We start from the raw sequence: 27,642 nt of genomic DNA, 5'->3' as shown, positions 1-27,642 counted from the left end.
TCATTTTGTCGATAATGGAATTCAAAATATACTTTACATTGGAAAATCTTGAGCTAGTTGAGGAATCCAGAATTACAATTTTTTGTCGATAAAAAACTTACGGGAAGTATTTATGTTGGTGGTTCATCATTAATACTGAAAACACTGTTTACACTACCACTACACAATTACACTGTCCTACGTGCGTTTCGATAACATAGTTATCGTCTTCAGAGACTGAAGGTAAACTGTTGAACCCTCTAATAAGCTCGGAAACGTATCCCGAAGAAAGTTGATAGCCAAATCGATCTTCAAATTTACAAAACGTGCATAAAATTATGGAAAACTATCCCGCTTTACTTCTACTTGTTACAATCAATTCATTTCCATCTCTACGATTTAATGATGTCCCGAAATGTTATAGGTAACCCGTATTTTCCTCGAGGTAGTATTGTGCCACCAAACCGACCTTTATGGTATTCTACTCAGAATTAGTGAGAATTTTAATATGGTATTTAAATAAAAAATAACTTAGTTGAAACAATTTATTCATTACAAAAACTTTGGGTATTTTAGAATACTATCAATTACAATCCTTGATTTTTCAACGTTTTATTCAATCCAAAATACTGGGAAGAAATTATTATATAATATTAATGAGCGTTATGGAAATAGAGTCAAAGAGCAAGGGCCTGTGTCGGCTCCAATGCGTTTATAACTATTAGTTTTGGATTAATGAATATTGCAAATTGTTGATCTTGACATTGTAAACAAGAGGGGACAATATCTTAGAAAAACTTTCACTCTACGCCCTGATTTGTAAGGCAAACTGGAACGGTTTTTCACATTTCTCAAAAGTAGTTAATTTTTATAATCATTATTTTGCATATACCGAATACTTTACATATACGACCATTCATTCAATGTAAATATTTTGATATGATATGGACAAAGTGCTTTGTTCATCCAAAGTAATAATTGTTTTGTGAAAGAAGTTGAAATGTCAATGTACGTCTTAAATATATGAGTACTAGGAAAGCTTTTAGTAAAATGACTTTGGCATCGGAGTTACCATCTTGATTGGGACCATGACCATATGCATAATTATAACTTCTGTAACTACAAATCTACAACCGTATTGGAGCTTTATAATTAACTAAATACGGTATGTCAAATAGATGACGCTCTGTGGAGTTCGATTGTATAATTGGTCATAATCTTATTCAAAAAGGTGGCACGCATGTTTCGAGTCATCTCACAAAGATAGCGCAAATGCATTTTCCCAGTACTGATATAGTTTACAGGGTGTCTAGGAGCCTTGAAAACCGGGAAAGACGGGAATTTTCAGTAGTTTTGAGTGAACCAGCCAGGCATAGCAATTGGTGTTGGTATAGCTCCAAAACCTTCCAATATGTTGAACCTCCCTCGTAACTGCACTCTTACGAGCTCAGGTATCTGTGGTTGGTTAACTTCAGAGCATGTAACAATTTGTTCAAAGACAGTCCTTCCAGACGAGGAATGTTCTTATTCATTACTGGTTGCTTTGAGAAAAAAATTAATCACTATATCCGCTCATATCTTCTCTGCAAAACACGAATCAGAATCCATCATGTTAAAGTTTTAAAACCGTGGAAAAGTCTTTGGATAATAAACTACTATTGGCTGCAATAACATTCTTTCAGTCCTTATCCGAAGAACTAGAGCCATTCCTTAAAAATATGTGTGATGTGCTTGCCTCCATTTCTTTATGAAGACCCAAATTCGGTTCTGAATAACTCAATGAGGCGATTGGTTGCAGACTAAATTTTTCAAAGCACTACTATTTTTAAAATAGACATTTTCATAGAACATGCCAATGGTTTATTTTGCAACCTCAAAAAAGTGCAAGAAATCGATTTAGGGTATGCCGCGAGAGCAGTTTCGAAAAGATGCATTGGGACATGTTGGTCTTTCGCAGGGATTGTACAAATTGTTTAATGTATAATGTTTTCAAACTTTTCGAAAAATGCCCCTTAGCATTCAAATTAACTACTATAGCAATAAGTTTCTTTGATCCCAAAAAGACTGACAACGATCCAGAACAATCCGTGCAACTGATGTCTAAATCAATTGACTACACAGATGCAACGCAACCACAAATAAAATGAAAAACTATTCCAGATGTGATAGATTAGATGATTTTTGAATGCAAATTATAGAAAACAGTAATTTAAAAAATATGTTGCAACTTCTTTTAATAATTTTTCGCGGAAATGCGACAGCAAAGAGGATTTTCTGTCAATAAGAAAATTTTGGAAGAAAATATAATTTTACAAAAAATTGATGGACTAAAAATAATCACAAGGTTTGCTGGAAACTGAAAAAATGAAACTAGAAAAACTGGAAACAAAGAAGAAAAAAATCTCTCAAAAACAATTTGCAGCAGTGAAGCAAGAATTTTCTAAAATAAATATTAATCATCATAAAAGTGTAGCAAATTCACGAAATTTCAACCGGGAAAATGTGAAAATAAACCTGGAAAAATTGGGAGAAAGACAGGAATTTGATTTTCAATTTTTACTAGACACCCTAGTTTATTACACCAAACTATAAAACGTCAAAAAAACTCACATTCTACAATTAATACATTAGTTAGTTCGCAGTGCCAAAACATTTGACCTAACTCCAATAATTGAATGTAATAAAAACATCTTACATCTGTACACTTAAGGGAATATGGTGCAGTTTAATGTTGACGCTGAATTCAAGTGTCAAATGCGGTCACGACGTTGCAATTAGACCAGAACGCCATCAAATGTAAACAGCCTCTATTATACTCCATCTAAACAAGCACATGTATAATGTAAATTTTAATCTTAAAATTAATGGCTGGAAGCGATTAATATCAAATGTGGATTAATGAGTGTCACGAATAAATTCACCAAACTAATCGTAATTATTAGGCAAAAAATTAGCTACTTTTAGTTAACAAATTATCGTTAGAATACAAAAAAAAACGTTTATAGATATATCTTATCTTCAACCCTTTTGGCTGTGACGATCACAAATGCAGCCATTATAAATTTTTAGACCCCTTTCACACCAAACGAATCCGAATCAATCTGGATCACTCCGAATCAAGTTGAATCTGATTCATCATCTCCACTCTTTCAAACCAGCTCAATCCAGCTGAATAATTCTTACCTGGAATGTTTAATTCCTCGCCAATTTTCCTCCACACAGAAGATATGAGATTTCTGTTGCTGTGATTTTTATCACTATTTTCTTTAACTTTTAAAATTAATAACTCCACGTCCATCTCGTATGGTTGTTGATTCAAGACTGATCGGACGAGGAATCTGACAGGTTGAATCGAGTGCGACCTCGAATCAAACCTGATTGAACCAGATTCGTCCGGTCTGAAGGCGGGGAAAGTGTCCCTTCACATTTAAACGGAGCGCTCGAAGCCGAATCTTGGTCAATCAGATTGATTGATTCGGAGTGATTCTGATTCGTTCGGTGTGAAACTGCCCTTAAACATAATTGTCTGGGAATCCAAATTTGCACCGTTGACTAATCTAAATACTAGAATCGTACTCGGCCTTTGGTCGAGAAGGAGTTGTAAGAGAAAAGTGCAAATGTCCTTCAGGAGCAAGAGACGGAAGACAAATTTGCACCGTTGTGTTCTAAGAATACGTGATTTTAAATACTGATAAACCGGACTCGTAGTACCATCTATTAAAAAATAATGTTAATTAGTAATTTATTTGTTAGAAATGACAGCAATTTGCCAAAATGGAAGAGGTAGTTGCAGGCGAGTAAATAATATTGCAGATCTTTCTCTAAGAACGGATTTTGTTTACATGGTCACTAATATGTACATTAGGTCTCTGTACAGAAATGTATTACATAAGTCCGTCAATACAAAAAAAAAAGAAACAGGAATCGTACTCGGCACTTGATCGACAAGGGTTGTAAGAGTAAAGTGAAAATGTCCTTCAGGAGCTAGAGAGATAAATTTGATGTCGAGTTGTCAGAAAGTGAAGATGAATTAGATTACTATCAACATTACACTAGGCAACGTGAAACTCAAAACAATATGAATGATCCTAATACAGAATAACATAAGCAGATGCAGAGAATGACATAGATGCAGATGAAGACTATGACATAAAAGCAGATGAAGTGTATGATATAGATTCAGATGAATTGTATGAGATACCTACAGATGAAGAGTATGACATAAATGCAGATTAAGAGTATAATATAGATCAGATGAAGAGTATAATATAGACGCAGATGAATATTATGACATAGATGCAAATTCAGATGTTATAGAACAAGTTAAGAACGGAAAGCAGAACAGGAAGAAAAACGATAAACAAGCGAAGAAGCCGATTAAGAAATCCAGTAAGTATGAATGGAAAGCAACTGATTATACCCGTCCACCTATTGAAGCACAAGATGTGATAAACGAAGTAGATGAGACTACTGACTTACCTGATCCATATTTACCTCTCAAAGAATATATACCAGATAACATTAAGAACTAATGGTAAATAATAAAAATATAGTTTCCATCAAAGAAAATTTCATCAGCGTTAACGTCACGGCTAACGAAATAGGAAGTCTATGTATATTTTTATGGGAAGTTTCCTAGGTTGCGTCTTCACTGGAATTCCCACATAGGTATACCGTCAATAGATCAGACTATTTCAAGAAATAGATTCGAAAACATTAAGAAATAATTTGCATTTTCTAACCGAGAAACCTAATAACGATAACAGATTGTGGAAGGTACGTTAATCTTGGATGTAGTTCGTGATCGTTGTAGGGACTTAGAGCTACAAGCAAATTTATGCATCGACGAGGAGATGATACCTTTCAAAGGTACTCTCAACATCGAACAATATATTAAAAATAATTCCACTAAATAGGACATGTTTTTTTCTCCGCCAGTTACGGACGTCTAGTTCTTTTAGGCCCTGTTCTACGTCATCCTGTCATCTTATGCGTGGTTGTCCTGGTAGTCTGCGGTCTTCCGACTTTTGCCGGTATGCAAGTTTGACTCCTCGACCCTCCGAAATCCGTTCCATCTTAGTCTCGCACTCTTGCCTTCTACAAGTCTCAGCGTTAGTGCGGATGCGCTATTCTATCTTTGGTCTTGAATGGGCCATAGAGTCACCGAAGTACTTTCCTCTCCCACGAATTGAGTCTCAGTTCGTTTCTAAGAGTCATTGCCCAGGTTTCAGAAGCATACATGATAACTGGCCACGGTAAATTCTCCCCTTTATGCGCCTAATGAATAGGCGGGATTTCAGTACCTACTAGGCACTGTAATACGCTTTGTTTCAAGCTTTCACTATCACCTGTATCTCCAGTGCAGTCTTGTTGTTTTCAGTTATGAGAGAGCCAATGTATTAGAAGTTGTCAACATGCTCGAAGGTGTAGTACCATAAACGTTGCCGTGTCTGTGTGGTCTCGGCTACTCGTTTTAGCTTCATTTACACTGAGGCCCTGCTCGATTAGATTCCGCATTGAAGACCTCTCGAAGCTCTATTTCCCTTCTGCTTAGAAGGTCAACATCGTCTGCGTAGGCTACCTTCTGGCCTTAATCTGTTGAGTAGGAACCCTATTACGGCCTTGTTAATAATTTCCTAATATATCAAGAAAAACGACACCTATCAATGAACAGTACCAAAATGATGGAATAACTGTTGGAATAGTTCTTTAATTGTCAGAGCGAATTCCAGACTATATGAACTATTTGTTATATGTGCATAATTTTTTTTCTTCAATTAGTGTCGTACGGAAACCCAAAAGTAGAAAAATTTTGTATACTGCTACTATTAGAACAGACAGAAGTGGTAAATGGCCTCTAATCTTCAATATAAAAACAAAAAGAGGAGCCATGAAAAAATTGTAACTGGCAATAAAGATGTTATAACCCAATGGAAAGACAATAATACAGCTAAAAATGGTTTACATCCGAAAAAAAAAATTGTATTATATTGTGTATTAATTCGTTGAAAGAAATGAACTTTGTGCGTTATTTTCCATTTTGGGTCATTGGCTATCATAAAGAGTTGGTTGGAGTATCAACTTTAAACAAAAAAGAAAGATGCCTTTTATTTACTATAAGTATTTGTGAATCATTAACTAAAGCCGACGTCAACCACAAGAACCAAGCTTGGAAAATATCAACCTTTCATACAAGGGACTTCATCTAGATTGATCCCAAGCCGATAATCGTTTTTTTTTTGGAATGGTTCATTGGCCTAGGATAAAACACTTCAGAGATCTAAAAAAAGTTTTGTTCTTCTAGATTTAGATTTTATGGTGAAAAATATAATGTCAATCTTTGTATATCGTCAGCAAATAATTGTTTTAAATTATTCCATGTAAAATAAATGTATATTTGTATTACCCTGATAGCGATTTTACTTTTAAACCCTGTTGGTCACTTATGTTGACCTCACATTAAAAAAAATGAACCAATTTTTGCTAAACTTATATATGTTTAATTACCTCAATAAAGGTAAACTATACCAGAAAAAAATTTCTCTCACAATTTCAAATTCGGGACCGAAAGGGTTAAATCAAGATATTTACATGGTTAATTGGTCCTCGAATATGTAAAGAAAAACATTAATGATACCCGGTAGAAAATTTGAACAATGTTTAGACTTTGTGCTTGACGCTATATATATATTTCAGATGGCGTTGTGGTCTAATACGCACTAGATGAATGGAGGTGACGCTAGATTAGAATAGAACGCCGTCTGAAATAGTTACAGCGTCAAATATTAAACGCAGGAAAAAAAATTAATATAAAGCATTCATTTAGTTACTCATTTTATCAATATATTCTCGTGAATAAGTTATTTTGATTTTAAGTCTCTAATTATTCTATTTTATAATTTTAATTAATTTATAATTATCATAAATTTAATAAGGTCACAACTCAAAATAATTTCAACGTGTACTAGCCATATTTAATATTAAAGATATAGAGAGATATACCTCGTTATCTCTACCTTTAATAGTAACTCTATGGTAGTAGCTTCTTTTGAATAGAATAAAACTTCTATAAGTTGACCACATAAGAGACCAAGTTAACTTTGGGAATTTTTGGAAAATACAATTCAATACAATATTAGGAATAAATTAGTAAGCTAAAATACAATTATTCCCCAATATTTCATATCATAAATTATATCGAACAAAACTTTTAGGGCCACAATAGCGTGTGTTTGGTGTTAATAATTTACGGTCAAAAACTTGACAATGTGTAACTTTGATATTCGACCCTTCGTGTATTTCAGATGGCGTTCTAGTATAGTTCGTACCCGTGACCGTACTTAACGTTCGAACCGAGATTCGAGCGCCAGCATGAAATTGCACTTTTATTCTTTAAATATTTTATGTTTAATAGAACTTTTGGCGTTTTAACTATATGTACAAATCGATTGCACAAGTTTTTTGTGAGATCAAAAATTAATGTAAATAATTAGTACAATCAGTACAGTACTTTGAACAGCGAAGCTATTAGAGAGCTGATAAAATAATATAACGAGTTTGTACTAGTTTCAACATGGCTTATTCAAAACTATACCTACTAATAATGTTTTATTAATACTAAATTACCGATTAACGTGTTTAATTATTTGGTTTGAAATTCTCACAGCAGTCAATATGTATATCCAATTAAAAAACTGGGCACGTCGAAAATAAAATCTTATTTTTTTTTGTTTGCACAAGGGTTGTTGCAGATATCACCAGGCATCAACTACAATTGATTCTGAAATTTAAGACTTAATGCGTTCGATAAAGGCGATGAAACAATATGGAAAAAGGAATCTTTTTGTTTACCTGCCCGGCAAGGAAAAGGAAGACGACCTCCCAGAGATCCTAGTAAATGGAAAAAAATATCAACAAACTTAAAAGGTAATCCAGACATATTTGCAGTTAAGATGTTATTGGTTATATTCTTCTCGATATTTTTTGTAATTATGCAACAAAGCAGTCATATGTTTTCCCAAAAAGCGAACATTCAACAAAGAAAACCTATCGCTGTTAGTGGACTTAGACTATTTTTTGTTCTTTGAATACCAAGACAGAACAAGACAGCTCCAAATAAGTTGGAGTTTCTGGAACCGTTGGTTATATTCATACCAAACACACTGTTTACACTACCACTACACCAACACTCACAATTACACTGTCTAACGCGAGTTTCTATAACCAAGTTATCGTCTTCAAAGACTGAAGGTAAACTGTATCTGAGGACAGTGTAATTGTGAGTGTTGGTGTAAATAGTGAATTAAATAAGACAGCTCCATTTGGAAATATTTAAATATCAGTTGGCAATGCTTCAAAATCCAAAGGAAGAAAAAGGAAATTCATCCAGAAAAACGATTAGCTATTAAGTACTTAGTAAAAATAAGCGGTACAAGAGAATTCAAAGTACATGTATGTCAAAATAAATATTCTTTAAGTTTCAAAGGATCGCATACAAAGAATTGAATGCAACTTTTCACGTACGGGCTTGACCGCGAAAGAAAATCTAGGTGGATCGAAACAAAAGCCATTTTATGCTGAAAGGAAAATGAAACAAGAAAAGGATAATAATAAACGCAGTCAACTTTAAAGTGAAGAAAAAATGTTTATAAGACAAAAAAGCCAGAAATGATTGTTTTATCATTTGACTGCCAAAAAAATTTAATGAATCCAAAAGTGCAAGATCTATCTATCAACTACCATCTTCAAGAAAATATATTTATCTACACCTGGATGGAGCATAAATTTCACATGGATTCAATTAAAGTTGCCTCAGCAGTTTTTTATGGCCTAAAAAGAGTCTTAATGATTTATCTCAATGTATTAAAATAAGATTAAGTACCGACAGCTGTGAAAGACAGAATAGGAACTTGACAATTGTTGCCAATGTGTATTGATTTTATAGATAAGAATGCACCAGCGCATATTAAAGAAATTAACATGGTATTTCCCATTAGAGAATATTCTTTTTCATCATCTGATCTGACTTATTTACTGACCTTCCTTTGTGGTTACTCCAGAAAGCTACGTCGAAATCGAGAATACTTTAGAGATTGGATCCTCAGTAAATTCTTAGATATTAGCAATGTTGCAAGGTGACTGGTTCATTAGTTAACTGATGCACATGAACAAATTAGAGTGGATTGGGTGAAATTCTATTATACGACTATATAAAAACAATTGCACTAAATAATCAAAGTAAATGTTGACTGGAATATCATAAAATGTGTACCAAGGGTTTTCAATGAAATTAAGAAATTACATCCCAAACAGATTCGTCTTTTATGGACTGGCATCATGACAATACTCCACCTCACATTGTTGCAAGAAGATTTTTTCGCCAAGACAGGAGTTAAATTGTTATCTTTCATGTCTATTCTCCAGATCTGTTTCCAAGTGATTCCAATCGTCATGGGTAAGATACATAATCGACAATTTAACAACTAAAATGAAGCATTGTCTATTTATTAAGAGGAAATTCAATATAACAATCCTGTTCAGGTTTTGATAAATTTTATAAACAAATGTATAAAGTTTAAAGGAGGATATATTGAAAACAATGCATCCTAATAAACTTTTAGTGTTTGAATATCTAAAAATTTTCAGTATGACTATAAAGCGAAATTTTCGATTATCACTAAAAATATTATTGCAGAAAAATTCATGGTAATATCTCAATACCAAGATCAAATTGCACAATCATATGTTGGGAATGGATTAGAATCGGATCAAAGTATCATAGGACTGAAATGAAAAAAAACACATTCATTCAATAATAGCATAAACACCTTAATCAACATAAATAATGTTTTTCAATACTATTACAAAAGTAGAACAGACTTTTTTATATACTACGAAAGTTTAAAAATTAGCAACTAATTGCAATGACATACCAACTATTCTACCGGAATAGTGGAAAATATTGTGTAAATGTGTTGGGCCCTTATGAGAAAATCATACAAGAATCAAACAATTACAAGAGGCCTTGTTTATAAAAATGAAATACTACTTTTGAGGTAAAAGATTTACTAAAATAGATTATGAATATCTGCAAGAAAATGGATCATATAAATAAAGTAAAAGTTAAAGAGACTAGATTATAAAGAATTAGACAAACCAGTGGAGACAATAAGTAAATTTATTATATCATTAATTGAATATATTGAAAAATATTGAATACCTGCTATGAAAAAGAGAAAAAAAATGCAGCATTATATAAAATAGAGGATAATCTAACTTAGGTAGAGAGATGGAAGCCAAAGTTTTTATGGAAAAAACATGTCCAGAGAGAAAGTTGAAGGCCATCAATGCAGACATAAATTCTGAATCAAATCAAATAACAGTTAAGAATTTCACTCATAACCACTGTTAGGTATTTAGGAGCTCTTGTATTTGGTGTGACATCTGGACATTCCTTACCTATTGTAAAGCATGACATTATGACGGGACGGAAAGATTTCCCTTTGAAGAATTTGCTTCAAAAAGTCCTATATTTGCTTACATCAACCGGAAGGATCTGATAAGACAAAACAGTTAACGATAGCACAGCTCCAATTTAGTTGAGGAGCTGAAAATCTTTCGACTCACAATACTATTCCGTAAAATTAAATAAACTGGCTATCCAACAAAGAGTTTTCAAATATACTAAAAAGAAAAGTTCTACGAACTTAGATCCCTTTTCGTACAAGCAAATCCAATGTTTCTTTTCATAAATCAATATAAAACGAAGGATGAAGTAATTTATTGATATTAGCACCTTTTGACGCATTAAAAAAACTGAATCCGCAATAACCCTTGATTGTATTCTGCAGGAGTGATAGTGAATAATTTTCTTAATTGGAACAGTAATATATTGGTGCATACATTTGAACGGATCTTATGTACTACTGCTAATTGAGGCACTATTTCTTAAATTCTGTAACCAAATTTATGCATACCAAAAAGTTAGGAAACCAAAGGTACAAATAGACATGCTCAAATCTAGCAAAAAAAGCAATTGACTGTCGTGCGATTTCTAGGCATTCTTTGAATACGCTTCTGAACGGGTTTGCTTATTAAGTATGCTAATATAGCAAATGTAGTACTTATTCTCGTTCAGTTAACCAATCACGGGCCTAAAACTGTTATTTTCTTTCTTGATAACAGAAGTTCTTGGACACATTGTATAGCAAACAAAATAATTATATATTCAATTCTGTGAAGAGGATAACTTGTTTACCATTTTTCTACCCTTTGTACTGGAATACTAACAGATGAGCAATTAAATGACATATATCTGACCGCACTAAGCACAAGAAAATGTATTTTTAAGCATATTTTATGAGCAAGATTATCTGTACCTTAACTTTACATCGTTCATATACAGGGTGTATTACAACCATATGCCCTTAGTTGTCCTTGAAAAATAAAATTGCATTAATTTATATTATTATCCATAAATATTGTTTATCTATATATCAAAATTAAGATTTAATTTACTTTTCATCACCGTAACGCTGTCTATTAAAAGTAACAAATGTACATTTTCTTATTTCGACACAATTAAATTCGTGCTAATTATTTGTTTGTTCTAATAGCCGTTTTTGTAGTTATTTTGTATAAATATAAAGAAACTATAATATAAGGAGAGCTAAGTTTATGAAGGTGAGAGATTCTGGTACACGATTTGAAAATAGTAGTTATAAGTTCAACAGTGATCCAAAATTGACCATATTTTCTATGTTCGATCACAGTCTAAGAAGAAACATGGATTTTTGAAATGTGATCCTGAAACTATCAACAAACTATTGTTCAAAGTGAGAATGAAGTTATGTGGTAATGTAAGCTTATTTCTAATTCACCAAAAGCGACAAGAAATTGACTAATAATATTTTAAGTGTTGCATTTCAATATTCCAAGAGAATACATTTTTTGATAAACATTAATATATTCAAAACAGAAACAATATAAAATAAGAAGGGAATACGTCACCCAAACTTTCAAAAAGAAATACAATTAAATAGTAGTAGTAAAGTTTTGGTTCTGATACCAACTCTCAGTAATGTGATATAGCGATTGATTCTGATAGTCAAGTAATTATTAAAAAAACTCCCATGTAATCGACTCAAAACTGAAGAAAGCTCGAGGAAATTAGAAAAAATAACGAATCTCTTTAGTCTGAGCTACTGGTCGTTATAAAGTTATTAAAGAAAATGAAGAGACGAATACACTTGCCTAGGAAGCTTTTCTCTCATGTAGGAATGTGCTTTTATCAGAAATAATTTCAGAATAGATGTACTCTAGCAGGATCACTGTAAAACTTCAACGTTGAGAAATTTTTTTACACATCAACCACGCAGGGTTATTAGCGAGATTTGAAACATACGATCGTTAAATCTAGGTTTGATTACTTAGTTTGTAGTCTTTCAGGTCGTTCATAAGTTGAGTCTATTTGAAGTAGCTTTTCCAGTGAAAGTGGTAGTTGATTCATTTTTCGTTCGTTGTCATATTTTTAAGTCAATTAAGAGGTGTTTCACACTCACTATTGCACATCCCGCACATTGGTTTGTCATTTTCCCGCTCGTAGGTCGTCATGAGTGATACGAGTATGTCCGATTCTTAGAGGGAGAGGATCACTTGTTCACTTCTATTTATATTGTTGGAGTTATAATCGGGATAATTTTTAACGGTTTCGTTAAGGTTCGTGTTGGTTCTGATTTGCTATTCCTTGCCATTTTTCTTGGATTCTCTTCTTAAAGAATGCTTTGTAATCGGTATGTATTATATAGAACTTTTTTACCATCGTATTCTAAAAGTATTGGGATATAAGCAATAACGTAGATATGTAGATACAGGAAGCAGAAATAAACTTCAGTTCACCTGGTTCCAGAATACCTCACCCTATAAAGTAGACAGAAAAAATACATTAATAAGAAACTTGTAGGAGACAAAATTTCACCTCCTTGAAACTAGTTTGAATTCTTTAAAATTCTGCAATTGGATGAAAAGATGTGGATGGAGAAAATTGCGCTAATTGTCACAATCTTAAACAAAACGTAGAATTTCAATATAGTTAAAATAATGCAATAGGAACTAAAAAAAAGCAAATGGTAAATGTCTAAATTTAAATATAGATAAAAAGAAAATAATGCATTGAGAGCTAAAAAAGCAAATGGCAAATGCCTAAACAAAATATGTGGATTTAATATAAAAAAAATAGAAAATATCATCCAGTTTTAGAAATGTGTCCATTGCGTTATATTTTAATAACTAATAAATTTAAAACAGGATTTAAAAGAACAGTGATAACAATGAATTTTTAAAGGACCAATTGACCACCAATAATTTTTTTCCGGGCTATAATGGGTTGTAGTCGTGATACACAATGTATATTTTACATTGCAACATATATAAACACAATTACTCTGTGTAAATATTACACAATCATAAATATCTAAATTAAAATCAATAAACTTTATCTTTGAGATTAATCTATTAAAACTATATTAAAATAGAAATTTCTTTAATTTTATATCTAAACTATATAAATATATAAGATAAAACAATCCTAGCGGTATTAATCTTAATAATATAAAGAAAGAAAGAGAGAAAAAAGTAAGTCCACTTCAGATTTAATAGATGAACATGAAAAGATGAGAAAAAATTGTACTCAAAATGCTCTTTTCAAATAAAATAAACAGGTGATTCAGCATCATATCAACTGAATACAATAAAAACTAGGTATTAAAAAATCGTTTGGATAAACATAATCATAGTGATGTAAATCGAGTTGATTAGATTTTGAAAATCACCCTATACATAACATTTACACGTTAAAATGTACAAATCATCTTTAAATGTTAATACAAAACAATATATTTTCTTAGAAACATATAATATAATTATGTCCAAAAATTACGCTGTTGTTAAAAATTTGAAATTATTGTCATACTTTAGAATGCATATATTTTGGACCTCGTAATTTTAATAAAAAATGCGATTAAACAATAATTCAAAACCTCACTAGATTCGCGAATTTAAAAAAAATACCTATTTTCATATTTCAAATAAATTGATGGAAATACCAGTTTAAAAAATAATCTCTACAGGAGTCAAGGAAGTTCATAAATATTGGATTTATATTGAAAATAATCAATTTGCGTATTCATTCAACGTTTCAGTTGCTTATATGACTAGTTTTTGTGTTTTCAAGACTTGTATAGCATTTATTGGTTTTACTTTCATTTATTCCGTAAACTGCGATTTGAAATTTAGGTTTTGGTTTTGGACTATACCTGGATGTAAACTTACTATTATTATGATTGGGCTAGGTACTCTTCATAAAGAAATTACAGAGTCACTGAAAGTATCATTTAACAGTTTCTCTGTAGACATAAATCCATTGAAGTTGTGACAGAAAAACATAAAAGTGAACAACCAAGAGTTGCCGCCCTCACCCAAGATCGTTTTATGATTATCTACCCGCAAGAGACCATTGATTAGTTTCAGATCATGCAACAGCATTTTCGAATGCTTCTGGCGACTTGGTTTCGATAAAAACAGTGTGTCTAATACTACATACAGTTAACTTATGATCACGATGACAATTGAGAAGAGTTTTTTCTACATAAATTGATGGGCTAATGAACATGTGAATTTGTATGTTGAATTGAGGTCCTGTCCACAGTTTAGATATTGTATAGTTGCTGTTTAAGGAATCTCACAGAATTGTTGGTGCTTGATGGAAACATGACTGGTCGGTTTCCGTACATGTTAAGCATTTATTTCACACTGTTGTTGGACTAACTTTCCTCTGTTTAAACGATAATGCTCAATCATAGCGTGCAATAGTAGGCAAAGACTCTTTGAACATGCTTGGGACCATCCCACAGATACTTAAAACAGCTCTTACCAAAACAAATTGGTTAAGGCTACTTTTATTTTCTATAATTGAAAATATTGATATACCAAGATTTGAGTAGATACATGATTCATTAATAACATTAATTGGAGCATTCTGAAATATAAAGTGCCTTTGGAATCTAATACAAATGCAGAAATAGAAAACATGATGCATGGTTTGGGGTAAGATAGGTAAAAGTAGTATAATTATTGAAATTAGTATCAATGATATTAAAAATTTGAAGCGTTGTGTCAAAAAGTTTTGCCTGTAAGAACTCTTGCATTTTTGCATTTTGTAACACACATTAACATTTATAAACACATGTTAGACAAAAATCGTAATTTTATAAACACAATTACAGAATTATGAACTTTCTAAACTTTTGTAGAGCAGTTTGTATAACGTTGACTTAATTGCAACAATGCATTACAGTAAATTTTGTTTAAAAAGTATTAATGAAAAAAAGCATGTATAAGATACAATATAGTAGTTGACTAAATAAGGTATAATCAGGTAAATTACATCCGATACATCTCTAATTTTGAATGAGATTTGCTATTGAAAACGACTCTAGCTGGTCATTATAAATTAAGGAAGTATCTAAAAGTGATTGTCAAAAGATTCTAAGAAATCCTAGCACGCAATATATGAGTTTTATTATTATAAATTCTGAAATAATTCTTTGATAATTTGTAATAAAGAATAAAAAATATATATACATTTTATTACCAAATGTCCAAATACTTTAAATAGCCATAAGATTTTGAATGATAGTTTAATTGGATTGTATCTTATTTGGGTTAAAAAAACACTAGAGGGATCACTTCTAATTGTTAAAAGCTAAAATTTAACGTCATTTATTAAAATGTGATCTCTAGAGCGATAGAGAAATTAACCATTGTCATATCGCCATAATTACTTAATAATTTATCAAAGAGAGCTTTTTTGCTTATCTAACAATTGTTGATAATTTTTTTCTAGTGTCATAATTGAAATTTTTGAATTGTACATTTTTGTAATTTACATAGATATGTCCGAAAATATAAAAATATTTTTTATAATATAAATGGAATATGAAAAGATCTACAATCTTAAAAAATGACATGCACATATGATATGATTTTATCAAAAATATTCCATTTACTTATAGGTGCATATTTTCTAATAATTATATATCAAAAATGACAACAGCACATTCAACTTTCTTAATAAACTTTTGGCAACAACAAGTATCTAACTTTGTTGCGATATCTATCCCACGCAGCTCCATACTTCTGTTTGCAATGGTGGTTATCTCTTAGTGAACGATGAACCAAAATCAATATCGTCAATATTATGGGAAGCGATGGTAATAATGAAAAAACAAAAGGTAACCAAGAAATATGCATGATTATATCACCCAAATAATTTGGATGTCTGACGATACCCCATAAACCTGATGCCAATAACTTTTTTCCTTGGGTTGTTGGTATCGTTTCCAAATCTAAAAGAAAAATAATGTACTTATGAATTTCCTAGATATTTTATAGCTTTAGCTTCAATGTAAAAGCTTTATTAAATGTATGTACTTGACGATCACAAATGTTATGTATACTATGCACTAACTACTTTCTTACATAACATCAAAACTCTTTTCACTGTGATGCAAATATACAATTGCTTAATTATGATATAAAGTACCGTCATATATTAAAGACTTCCAAAACACACACAGCTAGAGTATTTTTTATTTGAGACCCCCTGATATGCTTAAACCATTGTGAATGGCTCTTAGCAACGTTATATTCAAAAATAAGCTATGCTACTGAATCTACTAGAAATACTTAGAGGTGATAGGGCATTGAAGGGTATTATCCAGTGATAGTAAAATAATGTATTAAAATGCATATAATAAGTCATATCTTAAAATATTCATATTTCATTATTTTTAATATTTAGAAAATATATCTGAAAGTTTGTGGTTTATTATTATTTTTTTCTTCATGAAAAATCATCAACATGAAGATAAATGAGAAGAAAACAGAAAAATTATAAGTATCGATTTAAAGTACATGAAATATACCAAAAAAAAAAACGAAATTGGAACAGATGAATAACTTTAAATATATACAATCAAATCAAGGACAACGGAAGATGGAAGAATCGAGGATGAAATAAAGGAGAGAGCAGTGGTAGCAGGAAGACTCTTTAGAAGTACCAAAAATATCTTCCTGGCAAAGAAATAGATACTGAATTAAGTGAAAACACCAATTTTTACAAGAGTGGTTTCTCCCATACTCACTTATGAAATAAAAGTATGGATCACAACAAAAAGTTAAAGAAATAAGATACGTACCGTAAAAATCTAAGAGCAAAATAGACACTTACAATGCAAAAAAAGCAAAGAAGAAACAAACAAAAAGACCAAGAAAAGTATGGAATGATGACAAAAAAATAAATATCAAATGGATTGGGATAAGACAACAAAAAGTTATGGTCAGAAAAGAATGAGGGATAGTTTATAAATATATACACCGTAGCTTGACTCCACACGCGCCTTACACCCACAAAGGTAAAAAGACTTAGGTTTAAGTAAGTATCATTCTTAGATGATTCACATTTATAAGATTAAATATAAAAATATGTATATGAATATTATCACTTTTTTTTAAAGAACAGATAGACAGTATTAAGTGAAAGCAAACAGGACACGGCAAAACAACACAAATAAACAAACCTAAACCAATATTTGCATCATAGGTGCAATTTTTGCTTTTTTACTAATTTATATTTCTATATAAAATTTCATCAACATTTAACAAACCATGAGATAATTTCTGACTAAAGGTCTATGTGGTGTCTGAAAGCTGGAAAATTGTTTGTTACAAATGAAAATTAATTTATATATTACTAAATAAATCTTAGTTTAGTATAATACTGGCTATTTTGTACAGTTATTGGTTGGTTATGAAAATTTAGTCACACCAATTCGACTGGCATTACCAGGAGTGAAAAAATATAGTGTATGCAACATGCAGATTCAACCATTTAGAGAAAAAAACTGCTTAGTTCCTTAACCAGATTTAAATGGAAATTACTTGAACATATTTGATCTACCTACACACTTAAACTAGAGCACAAATGCAACGTTTTAAGCCTATTCAGAAATTTGGTTTTCCGAGCTCTTGGAAAATAATAGGGATTTGAATTGTTTGTTCAGAATTTTTTCTTATTTTTGATTTAATGATTATATAAATGAATTACATTCACCTTTTCTATGTTAATAATTTTCAAAATATTTTTCCATCAATTCAAAAGTAGATCAGATTGCTGGTAGTACAAGACAGTCTTTAGTTAAAAAGCGGTGTGGTAAATGCTTCAATTTAATTAAACGAGGAATCAAACATGCATGCTCCAAAGCATCTCTCATAACCAATTTTTAAAAAAGCTGTGAATGAATCTTGTACTTTGAAAGGTAATGAACAAGTTACTTAGTCTTTATTAAAACATGTAATAACTGTGAAACCAGTGAAAATATATTTAAATAAATGTGACAAAGACAACAAATTTCTCAATCAATATTTACTCGAAGATTTTCAAAAAATAAAAATATCGTTTAATTTCAGCCTGAGAACCATTTGTGCAATAGCTAATGCTGTTCGAGTAGCTTCTAAAAATAGAAAAATTATTCAACCTAATTTTAAAAGAGAACTTATACAGCATAATAATGACTCCGATAAATTTTTCGCAGCTGAAAAAGTAAATTTGAACAACAGTCAAAAGATATCTGAAGAAATTCTAGTTTACTGCCCTAACCTTGAAGATTTCATAGCTACTGTTCAAGCTAATCGAGAAATACCAAATACTCATTTGAAGTTCGGTATAGATGGAGGAAGTGGTTTTTTGAAAGTATGTGTGACCATCAAGTGTTTAGAGATAAATGAATCAGCGGAAACAAACTCAACGTCATAAGTATAGTGAAGGAATAACATCAAAAAAATATAAAGCTTCTGGTGTGAAACAGTTATTCATCTTAGCTTTAGCAACGAGTACACAAAAAAATTACACAAATGCTTCGAAGTTGCGGTTAAAATTGTCGATCGATAACTTTGGTGGAATGGAACGATTGCTACAGACCTAATGTTGGCAAATATTCTAGTCGGCATTATGACACAAGTTGCTATCTTTGTACGTGGTGTTAAGCTAAAAATGGTGAACTAGGCCCTTATAGAACACTTGAAGAAACGACAATAGATGATCTAGATTGGATTGAAGCAGAAGCAGACAGAAAAGCTCAGAAATTTAGGAATTGTATTCATCCACCAATATTTGATACTAATGAGGATAGATTATTTCTCGACATCATTCCCTCGCTTGAGCTTCACCTACTTTTAGGTGTTGTGAATACATTAAAAAACACATACTTTGAGAGTTTGAAGCAGATGCTTTAGTGGGCAAGTGCATGTAGTGAGATAATACATGACTCTCCAGCTTTCAAGGGAAATTCATGCAAAGTGTTGCTTAATAAAATAGAAATATTGGTAAGAGACTCACTGAATTGTTTGAAATACGTGGAAGTATTTCAAAGTTTCAATAAAGTCGTTGATACCTGTTTCAAAGTGAAATTAGATGAATGTAATTCATTTATATAATTATTAAATAAAAAATGTGCAGAAGAATTTAAAAACAATTATTTAAAGTAGGAAGTGTGAGAGACTACATAACTTCACAGGCTTACCCCTGGGAACTTATGAAATAAAAGTTGAAGAAATTTCTAAGAGCAATTCGATTGATAGATCACCTATAAACACTGAGTATCCTTTGCCATAACAAGAAAAAGGGATACAATAGATCCTTTGGTGTACATGCCGAGTCTCAAGACATTACAAAAATGTAAATAATCTAAATTTTTCCAAGTGGAATGAAATGTCTCTGTTGTATGATGGTCTGCTTTCCATGTTTTCTGGTGTTTTGGTATTGTGAGCGCATTATCGTTTCGTAAATATAAACCAACTAACAAATCTAGGGAATCATAGTTATTTATACAGTTAAGAATAGCTGTAACTATATAATTTCAACTTGTGCGTTTTTGAAAAATAGAATAAAAGATATTTCTAAAATGAAATAAATTTATAGAATGTCACATTCAAAAACACATATTAACTGGTTTCCAAAAAAAAGCTACACAATTATATAACAACCTTCTAAGGATAATAATAACAATCATATGGGATTATAATTTAATGTAAGAAATGCGATATATGTATACTTACTTGCTATGAAAGGACTATAAGGATTTTTCCTGAAGGCATCTTTTTGATTATTGCTTTTTCTATACAAGAATAATCCAGCAGCATATACCACAAGAGACAACAATAGCTTCCACCAGGCAAGTTCCACGTTGTTCTCCACCACATATTTAATCAATAAAGCATTTAAGAATGGAGAGATGCAGTAAGACAGTACCAATAAATATCCAAAACCTTCTTGTTGATGAGTGAAAGAAGTCAACCACGAGGATTCAAAGATTAGGGAATCCAAAAAATAATAGACGTGTAGAATAGTGAAAATAAGTAAAGTTGGTTGAATAGATGAAAGTTTTGGAGTGATTGTAAAAGTACTCTCCGAATTTACAATTCTATACTGAGGATCGAGATTATTGTAGACAAATGCTAGATCAAGAAGTACCTGAAAATTAAAATGTTTTACAATTATTAGTGAACAGTGTTTGTATAAACATACTTTTAATTTCATTTATATTATGTAATAATTGTAAATTAGAAATTTGCTTATTTATTTCATTTATAATACAGAACAATACAGATAAAAGCCGAATACATCACTAATAGGACACATATCAATGTACTTAAAAGTATTTCAACAGTTTTGGATATAATATAACATAGCATTATTAATGCTAATAATAGTTTTAAAAATATTATGATTGTTTCATGATTTTACAATACTTGAAGAATTCAAAAAAAGAATTCTGCAGAGGACTACAGAAGACAAATTAGGAGACCCTTACATAAATAAAAAAAATATTTAAAGCTAAAACTAACTATTGCAATTGCTAAATGAATGCTAACAGGTAACAAAGCTTATTTTGCAAATTAGAGTCTAGTAATGAAAAACAAGAAAATAATTTAAACAGATAGTTATAAGAATTCATGGACCCATCAGACGTATTTCTAAATTATGTCATCAGTTGCTTTTATAGCCAATCTGTAGAATGTTCTTTCAGGGTTTTCAAACAATAAATAGTTACAGGGGTAAGAACAACTATATAGTCTTGTTACAATGTGCATTAAGGTGGGATTCTACTTACACCACACATATTTCTCAATATTTTCCCAACAAAATTTTGAGGAATTTTTTCCTTTTGACTGCACGTCTTGAAGATAATATGAATCAATAATGGAGACAAACATAATTTGTTTTATCTCTAGAAAAATATTGATTTTAAACCATAAAGAGGTTACAAGTAAAATCCCACTTTAAATCATTGAATTAAACATGTATTAATTCCATTTCAACTCTTTTAATTAGATTGTTATGACACTTACCGTACCAATAATAGATGCTCTGAAGAATAACAATTTCAAATCAACAATAGAAAATAATCTAGGATTTATTTCTCTGCCGATAAAAAAACCATACAATCCATTTTTTCCAACTGCAAATGAATTGAGAGCACTAACTGGAACATAAAAACTTCTAATATAGGCTAAAACAGAAGCGCCAATACCAAGAATAATAGAACCAACTAAAAACTGAGAAACATGGTTAACCAAATAATTAGCAACATCAATTTTTTTAAATAGTAATGCAGCTGATATGATAAGTAATGTTAAGCAGCTAAGTAATCCATTCAAGCGGTATTCGAATTTGCCACTTTTATTTGGCGGTCCATTTACTTTGACACCACCAGCTGGTATAGCTGTTAAAATAGCCAGCAGTGTAAAATAAGCTACAATTCCAAGATATGATTTAGCATCAAAATAAGTCGTGTAAGATTTCAAACCATTCAATTTTGATAGATTGGAAAAAGAACAATCAGCCTGAGTACAAAAAGTGTACAACATTATCAGACTCAACGGTACTGCCGGGATTAAAAATAAGGCACCATATAATCCTCCACATTCGTCGAATTTTTTATTTCCTGCATATTCCTTCAATTCTCTTTGAGATTTTTTCTCATTCAGTTCATCCTCATCAGAAAATTCACCCAAACGTTTGATGACAGTTAGAGAATCGAAATGTTTGAGGTGCATCACCTTCTCAATTTCTCTGTTTTGTGATGATCTAGTAAATCGGCGAATAGTGCTAAGGGCATCAATAGACTCTGAATTACTGGATTTTTTCACATCCTGAAAATATAAAGCAACAAAAAAATTAACATTAGAAACTCAATAGTGATCAAAACAAATTTGATTTATGGTACACATACCTCAACTGCTGTACTTTCTATATCAATACGTCTAGTTCTACCACGAACCGCAGCTTTTGGCTTTTCTTTAATTTCAGGGACACTAGCATTGTCTGAATCGGTGTCTGTATCAATAATGATCTTCTGTTTTTTTGGTCGAACATCTTCAGTTCCTTAACAAATTGAAAAGGAATTGTTATTTAAATTCTTCATTAATTTTTAAGGATGTGAAATATATAGAAAAAATACAATAATAATGTATTATCCAAGATAAATGGACAAATGCAGAGATTGTATTCACATGAGGCTCTACATTGATGACTTGAAAACAGAAACCAGTAGGGACAGGAATATACGACCCTGGAATCAAGCTCGCTATCCTAACTGCATAGAATATTTGTTACTCTTATGTTGGTACCTGGTCACACTGAAGTACACGGCAATGAATATCCTGATCATCTGGAGATAAAAGGCAGGATAATTTCTATCATAGGGCCACAATATTTTATAGGTTATCCGAAAAGCCATAAAGTCATGATCATAAAGAAGTGGGAAAACGAGAAGAAACCAGAAAGATGGAAAAAGACCCCTGGTATGAAACAAAGATTTCTTCCTGGACACCGTCCATTGAAATACCACCTGAAGAAAATTGGAGAAATTCCCGACAGTTCATGTCGCACCTGTAAGAAACCAAAGGAAACCGCCGAATATCTCCTTTGTGAGTGCAAGGCCTTCGGTAAACAAAGAAAACGGTATTTACATTCAAGCTTTTTATAGCCAAAAGAGGTAAGCTGTATAGCTCCCAGACAAGTAGCTCACTTTGCAAAGTCATTGCTGCCTGACAGTCTGGGGTACGCGATAGATCAATAGGCCAAAGTGTTAGCCAGATAGATTCACGAACTTACGCCCTAGTTATCTAATTATCAAGAAATGGTAATATAGAAACTGATTAGCTAATTATATATTTTTATCTACATTTAAATTTGAAGAACCATTTTATTACATTATTTTCTTTATACTTTGTTTCAGTGAATCCCCAATCACACATCAAATCCTTTTCAAATTTAAAAGACTTGATGTATTTTGTAATTTTTTATTTTGATTAAAAAACTTCCCTTTGGCAGCAACAGTTGAAATATTACTATAATTTCCACGTGAAAATGAATTTTTTATCACAAGTACATACTTTTCAGGCTTGATATTAAGAGTTTTACATTTGATTCTGATTTACACAGGCAAAATGTAAGTGTATGCTTTTTCAGTAAATAAAAGTGTACATTCAAAATAATTGTGAATCTGATTTAAAATGTCAATCTTTGCTGCTAAAAATATCTTGTTAACCTTTTTTGGTTTCAGATATTAGAGACCAACAATATATAAATCAATTGAAACTATAGAAGAACTATAATAAATATTATAGAGCAAATGAGATCACAAATTTATTTTGTGTTAAGGTTCCAATCATTTAGTCACATGATGAGAATATTTGCTGTTTTATTTTAAAAATTACTTTATTTATGATCACCATATTGTATAATCATGATCAAATAAGCTTATCAATCAAATTGGTAAACATAAAATTACAAATGAAGGAATTTTCCTGTATTCCACAACTTTTAGTATTTCTATTTTAAAATAGTCAATTAAAAAATACTTTAACAATCGATTTCAGCAAAAGGATAATATTTACTTAGGACAAAATAAATAAATGAAAATTTAAGATAAAGGTAATAATATCTTTTATATCCATAAAATAGAATGTGTTGCATAAATACCTTTTTCTTTATCTGTTTGTAATTCTATGTTTTTTGTTGAACTCTTTACTGCTGTTTGAATTGGTGTTGAAGTTTTGGGTACTGAAGTACTTTTAACTCTTGCTGGGCTTCTTACTCTAGTTCTAGTTGGTGTAGGAGGTCTAGGTATGGTCTCCGAATTAGTTCTAGCAGGACTTGATCTGGATGGATTCTTTTGTCTAGCTGGACTTTTTGTTCTTTCAGTACTTTTCGCCCTTCCTGGACTCCTTCTTAGAGTGGGACTTTTATTTCTTTCAGTACTTTTTCTTCTCCCTGGACTTTTTGGTTTATTGGGGCTTTTACTGCGATTGGAACTATTTTTTATAGTTGACTCTGTCGGCATTTTATCTGCAACAGGTTTTACAGCAGTCTTTCCTTTACCCACCATTCTAAAATTGAATGTTTAAAACTTTAATCACGTTTTACGATGTAAACAACAAACGCATACAAGGTTGTACCATAATATTAGACACGGACTGTTATTTTCAGAAATAGTTTGTCTACCATATTGCAACATATAAGAAAAATAATAATTTACTTACCTTGATTTATATTAAAAGATAATATAAAGTACTTCACAGCATTCAAATACTCTCCGTATTAAAGTGTTTGGTATTTCGTAATTGAACTCAAGCGACGCCGTTAAAGTGACGCTGAAAGGCTGAACTCTTGTCAAAATAATTGCTGGGATTGGTTGATAGGTACTATAATATCAAAGGCTTGCTAAGTTTTATAACCGAAAATTATTGAAACAATAATTTCAAATATCAGAAATTATTTGTAAAAAAACATACCACTAGAAGAAAGATTTTTTATTTTATTTTGTTATTTTTAGTTATTCTGATCCCCTACTTTGATCTGCTACGAATTTAAAAAAATGTGATATGTTTAAGTACGTTGATGTATGACAAAGTAACAGATTGCAAACTGCTCCTATTGGATGAAAACGTCATCAGAGTATGCTTTCAAAACGCACCCACAAACAAAACCGTTGTGAAGTTGGAACTTGTCGAATGTCACCTAATTTTTATTTGTCAGGAATTTCTTAAATTTTCTTCAACAGAATTTGTATTCAATTTCACAATGTCTTTAATTTTCAGGTCTGCTATTAATCTATTATTTTTCGAATTAAATTAGTCTAATTCCTCTTTAATTGTTATATAACTTTCAGGTTAGCGAGACCAGGATATGGTAGCCAGTTTTTAAAAAATACAAATGGAATGATTTCTTGGATGCGTCCAGTAACTTTAAAGGCAACAAGTATCACTCCACCCAAAGAAGAAGGTCATGATGAACGTAACATGAAATTAGGAAGACCCCAATCTCCTCATTTGACAATATATGCACCTCAACTTACTTCCCTCTTATCAATTACACATAGGGCTACAGGTAATATTTTATATTTTGGTATTTCGTTTACTAAATAAAGAATTGCAAAATTATGCTTTATGGTCAAATTCTTGTGACTCCAGTTTTCAGTAACAAGGCATTAAAGTACTGGTCAAAGTTTTTCATTACAAATGCTCAGCTAGTCATGACACTGAAGAGAGCAGAGAAATATGAGCAGATAGAAAAAACAAATAGCAGAAAATTGTGCAGAATCAAGTGCCATATTACCAAATTTCATGCTGTGCAAGTTTTTGAGAAATTGGCTGTTCAGCTAACTTTAATAATAGAGTTTTGCTGAGAAAACTTTGAAAAAGTCATTTCTATTTAGACGTCTGAAAATTAGCATTAGTGGAGCACTTAGTTATTTAGAAACTACCAAGGCTACACAATTTGTAATTCCTTGGCAATGATAGCATTCTACTAAAAAAACTTGGGAAATATTTTTTTGTGACGTCTTTTTGTGAAGCTTTTTTACTCTTCAAAAACAGGCGTCAAAGTCTCCAATTCCATGCAAGAATAAGAAATTTTTTTTTTTCAAAAAATTATTTCTAGCATTAAACAAAGCATTTACTTATGGAAGCATTCTACTCTCATTACCTTCTAATTTTACTTGCATTGCTTTGCTAACTTTATTCTTAAGTCAATCAAAAACTTGCACAGAGGAAAATTTCATAATATGGCATTTAATTAGCACTTAATTTTCAGCTTATTGTTATTTCTGTCTGCTCATATTGCTCTGGCAACTTTAGTGACATCAGCTAGTGGTTATTTTATCTAATTTCAGTTTGACATCATCAAAGAGGTACTATTGCCAATACATTTATCAACTTCTCTAGATATTTCTAAATTAACATAATTATGATTATGACTCTAATGGTTCCACCTAAAGCTCACAATACACTCGGCAGTGATTGCTGCAATTCCTTTTCCACTAATATAAAAAAGTTATAGATGCGACGCACATCTTGCATTTTAAAGGCTATGACAATTTGAAGGCTTAAAGAAAATGTGCAGTTTGGAATATTTCTCATGGACTCATAAAACTGCACTTTCCACTGCAATGATAGACAGTTTCAGGATTGTGAAAAGTGTCACAATCATCAAAGATGTTAATTGAAATGTACTCTAAAAGACTTGAAGAAACAAAATAAGAACAAAAATGATAATAGTTATATATGAATAAAAAAATGTTATGTATTACTGTTGGTCTTCTGATACATACGTCCCAATAAAACTCATAATGTTTGAATGTATAGTTTAGAAAATATATTTAAATATAAGTTGTATTTTCACAGCTTTAAAGGCATATAATTCGGAAACGAGGGGTCGTATGCAAAAATTTTTTTTGTCGCAGTATTATTTTCACACCCTGTATAAGGATACTTGATACTTACTAATTATCAGACTTTAGGATAACTTATTTCATATCATCCCATCTGATGTAAATACCTCTTATAAGATTTCATAGGTGAAAAATGAATTATCTTAATGTCTTATAATCACTCCCATATGAATTCTCTAATCCAACCAGATAGGCAGATATTTAAAAAAAAAACAGAGTTCTCACATTACCCTTTAAAAGGTTTATTTAGAGTATCATTTAGTTGAAAATTAGAAAGAACACATAAAGAAGTACCTTTATTTAACAACATACTAGTATCTCTAGAAATCAATATACATATCTGAACTATGTTGTATAAGGAAATCTCATTTTGTTATATTTTAATAAGAACATTGACTCTATTTATTATATTTGTGTGATGTATGTTGTATTTTATTTGATTATTTTTTATTTCTAGGCATGGCCTTAGCATTTTATACTATTGCTTTTGGTTTGACAGCTGCAGCCGCACCAGAATCCATATCTGAATATATTGATGCAGTCGAATGTATGGAATTAGGAAAACCAGTTTTAAGTGGGTTGAAATTTATGTTGGCATTTCCAATGACTTATCATTTCTGGAATGGTATTCGTCATCTGTTGTGGGATTCTGGAAGATTCCTCACTATTCGTGAAGTTTATGCCACCGGTTATATTATGCTGATATTAGCCATTGCCACAGCAGTCGGTCTTTCTGTAATGTAATTTTATTCATATGTTGTATAATTTTTTGTTACCATAAGAAGGTATTATATTAAATAATATTTATTAA

The 27,642-nt window shown here is 31.2% G+C and overlaps 2 protein-coding genes across 4 annotated transcripts; one reads left to right on the top strand and one right to left on the bottom strand.

The window, feature by feature from the left end:
* Positions 1 to 510: 510 nt before the first annotated feature.
* LOC130902005 (delta(14)-sterol reductase LBR) lies at positions 511 to 24,991 on the bottom strand. 3 transcript variants are annotated; one of them, XM_057813788.1, is made up of 7 exons: positions 24,895 to 24,991; positions 24,643 to 24,804; positions 24,083 to 24,489; positions 22,329 to 22,480; positions 21,445 to 22,248; positions 20,152 to 20,566; positions 511 to 16,382 (listed from the first exon to the last, which is right to left on the bottom strand). In XM_057813788.1, the coding sequence occupies exons 3-7, from the start codon at positions 24,486 to 24,488 to the stop codon at positions 16,105 to 16,107; spliced, it is 2,055 nt and encodes a 684-aa protein (XP_057669771.1). In that variant the 5' UTR covers position 24,489; positions 24,643 to 24,804; positions 24,895 to 24,991; the 3' UTR covers positions 511 to 16,104. The 3 variants fall into 3 exon arrangements, with proteins under 3 accessions (XP_057669771.1, XP_057669772.1, XP_057669770.1); XM_057813789.1 differs by having other exon boundaries at positions 24,083 to 24,448; positions 24,895 to 24,976; XM_057813787.1 differs by having other exon boundaries at positions 24,643 to 24,989.
* LOC130902006 (succinate dehydrogenase cytochrome b560 subunit, mitochondrial-like) lies at positions 24,970 to 27,642 on the top strand. The gene is made up of 3 exons (XM_057813790.1): positions 24,970 to 25,200; positions 25,272 to 25,489; positions 27,289 to 27,642. Exons 1-3 carry the CDS (start codon positions 25,001 to 25,003, stop codon positions 27,573 to 27,575), a joined length of 705 nt encoding a protein of 234 aa, XP_057669773.1. The 5' UTR covers positions 24,970 to 25,000; the 3' UTR covers positions 27,576 to 27,642.

The sequence above is a fragment of the Diorhabda carinulata genome, chromosome X (genome assembly GCF_026250575.1).
Source record: "Diorhabda carinulata isolate Delta chromosome X, icDioCari1.1, whole genome shotgun sequence".
In the NCBI taxonomy this organism is placed as follows: Eukaryota; Metazoa; Arthropoda; class Insecta; order Coleoptera; family Chrysomelidae; genus Diorhabda; species Diorhabda carinulata.
This window is presented reverse-complemented; position numbering and strand designations above follow the sequence as displayed.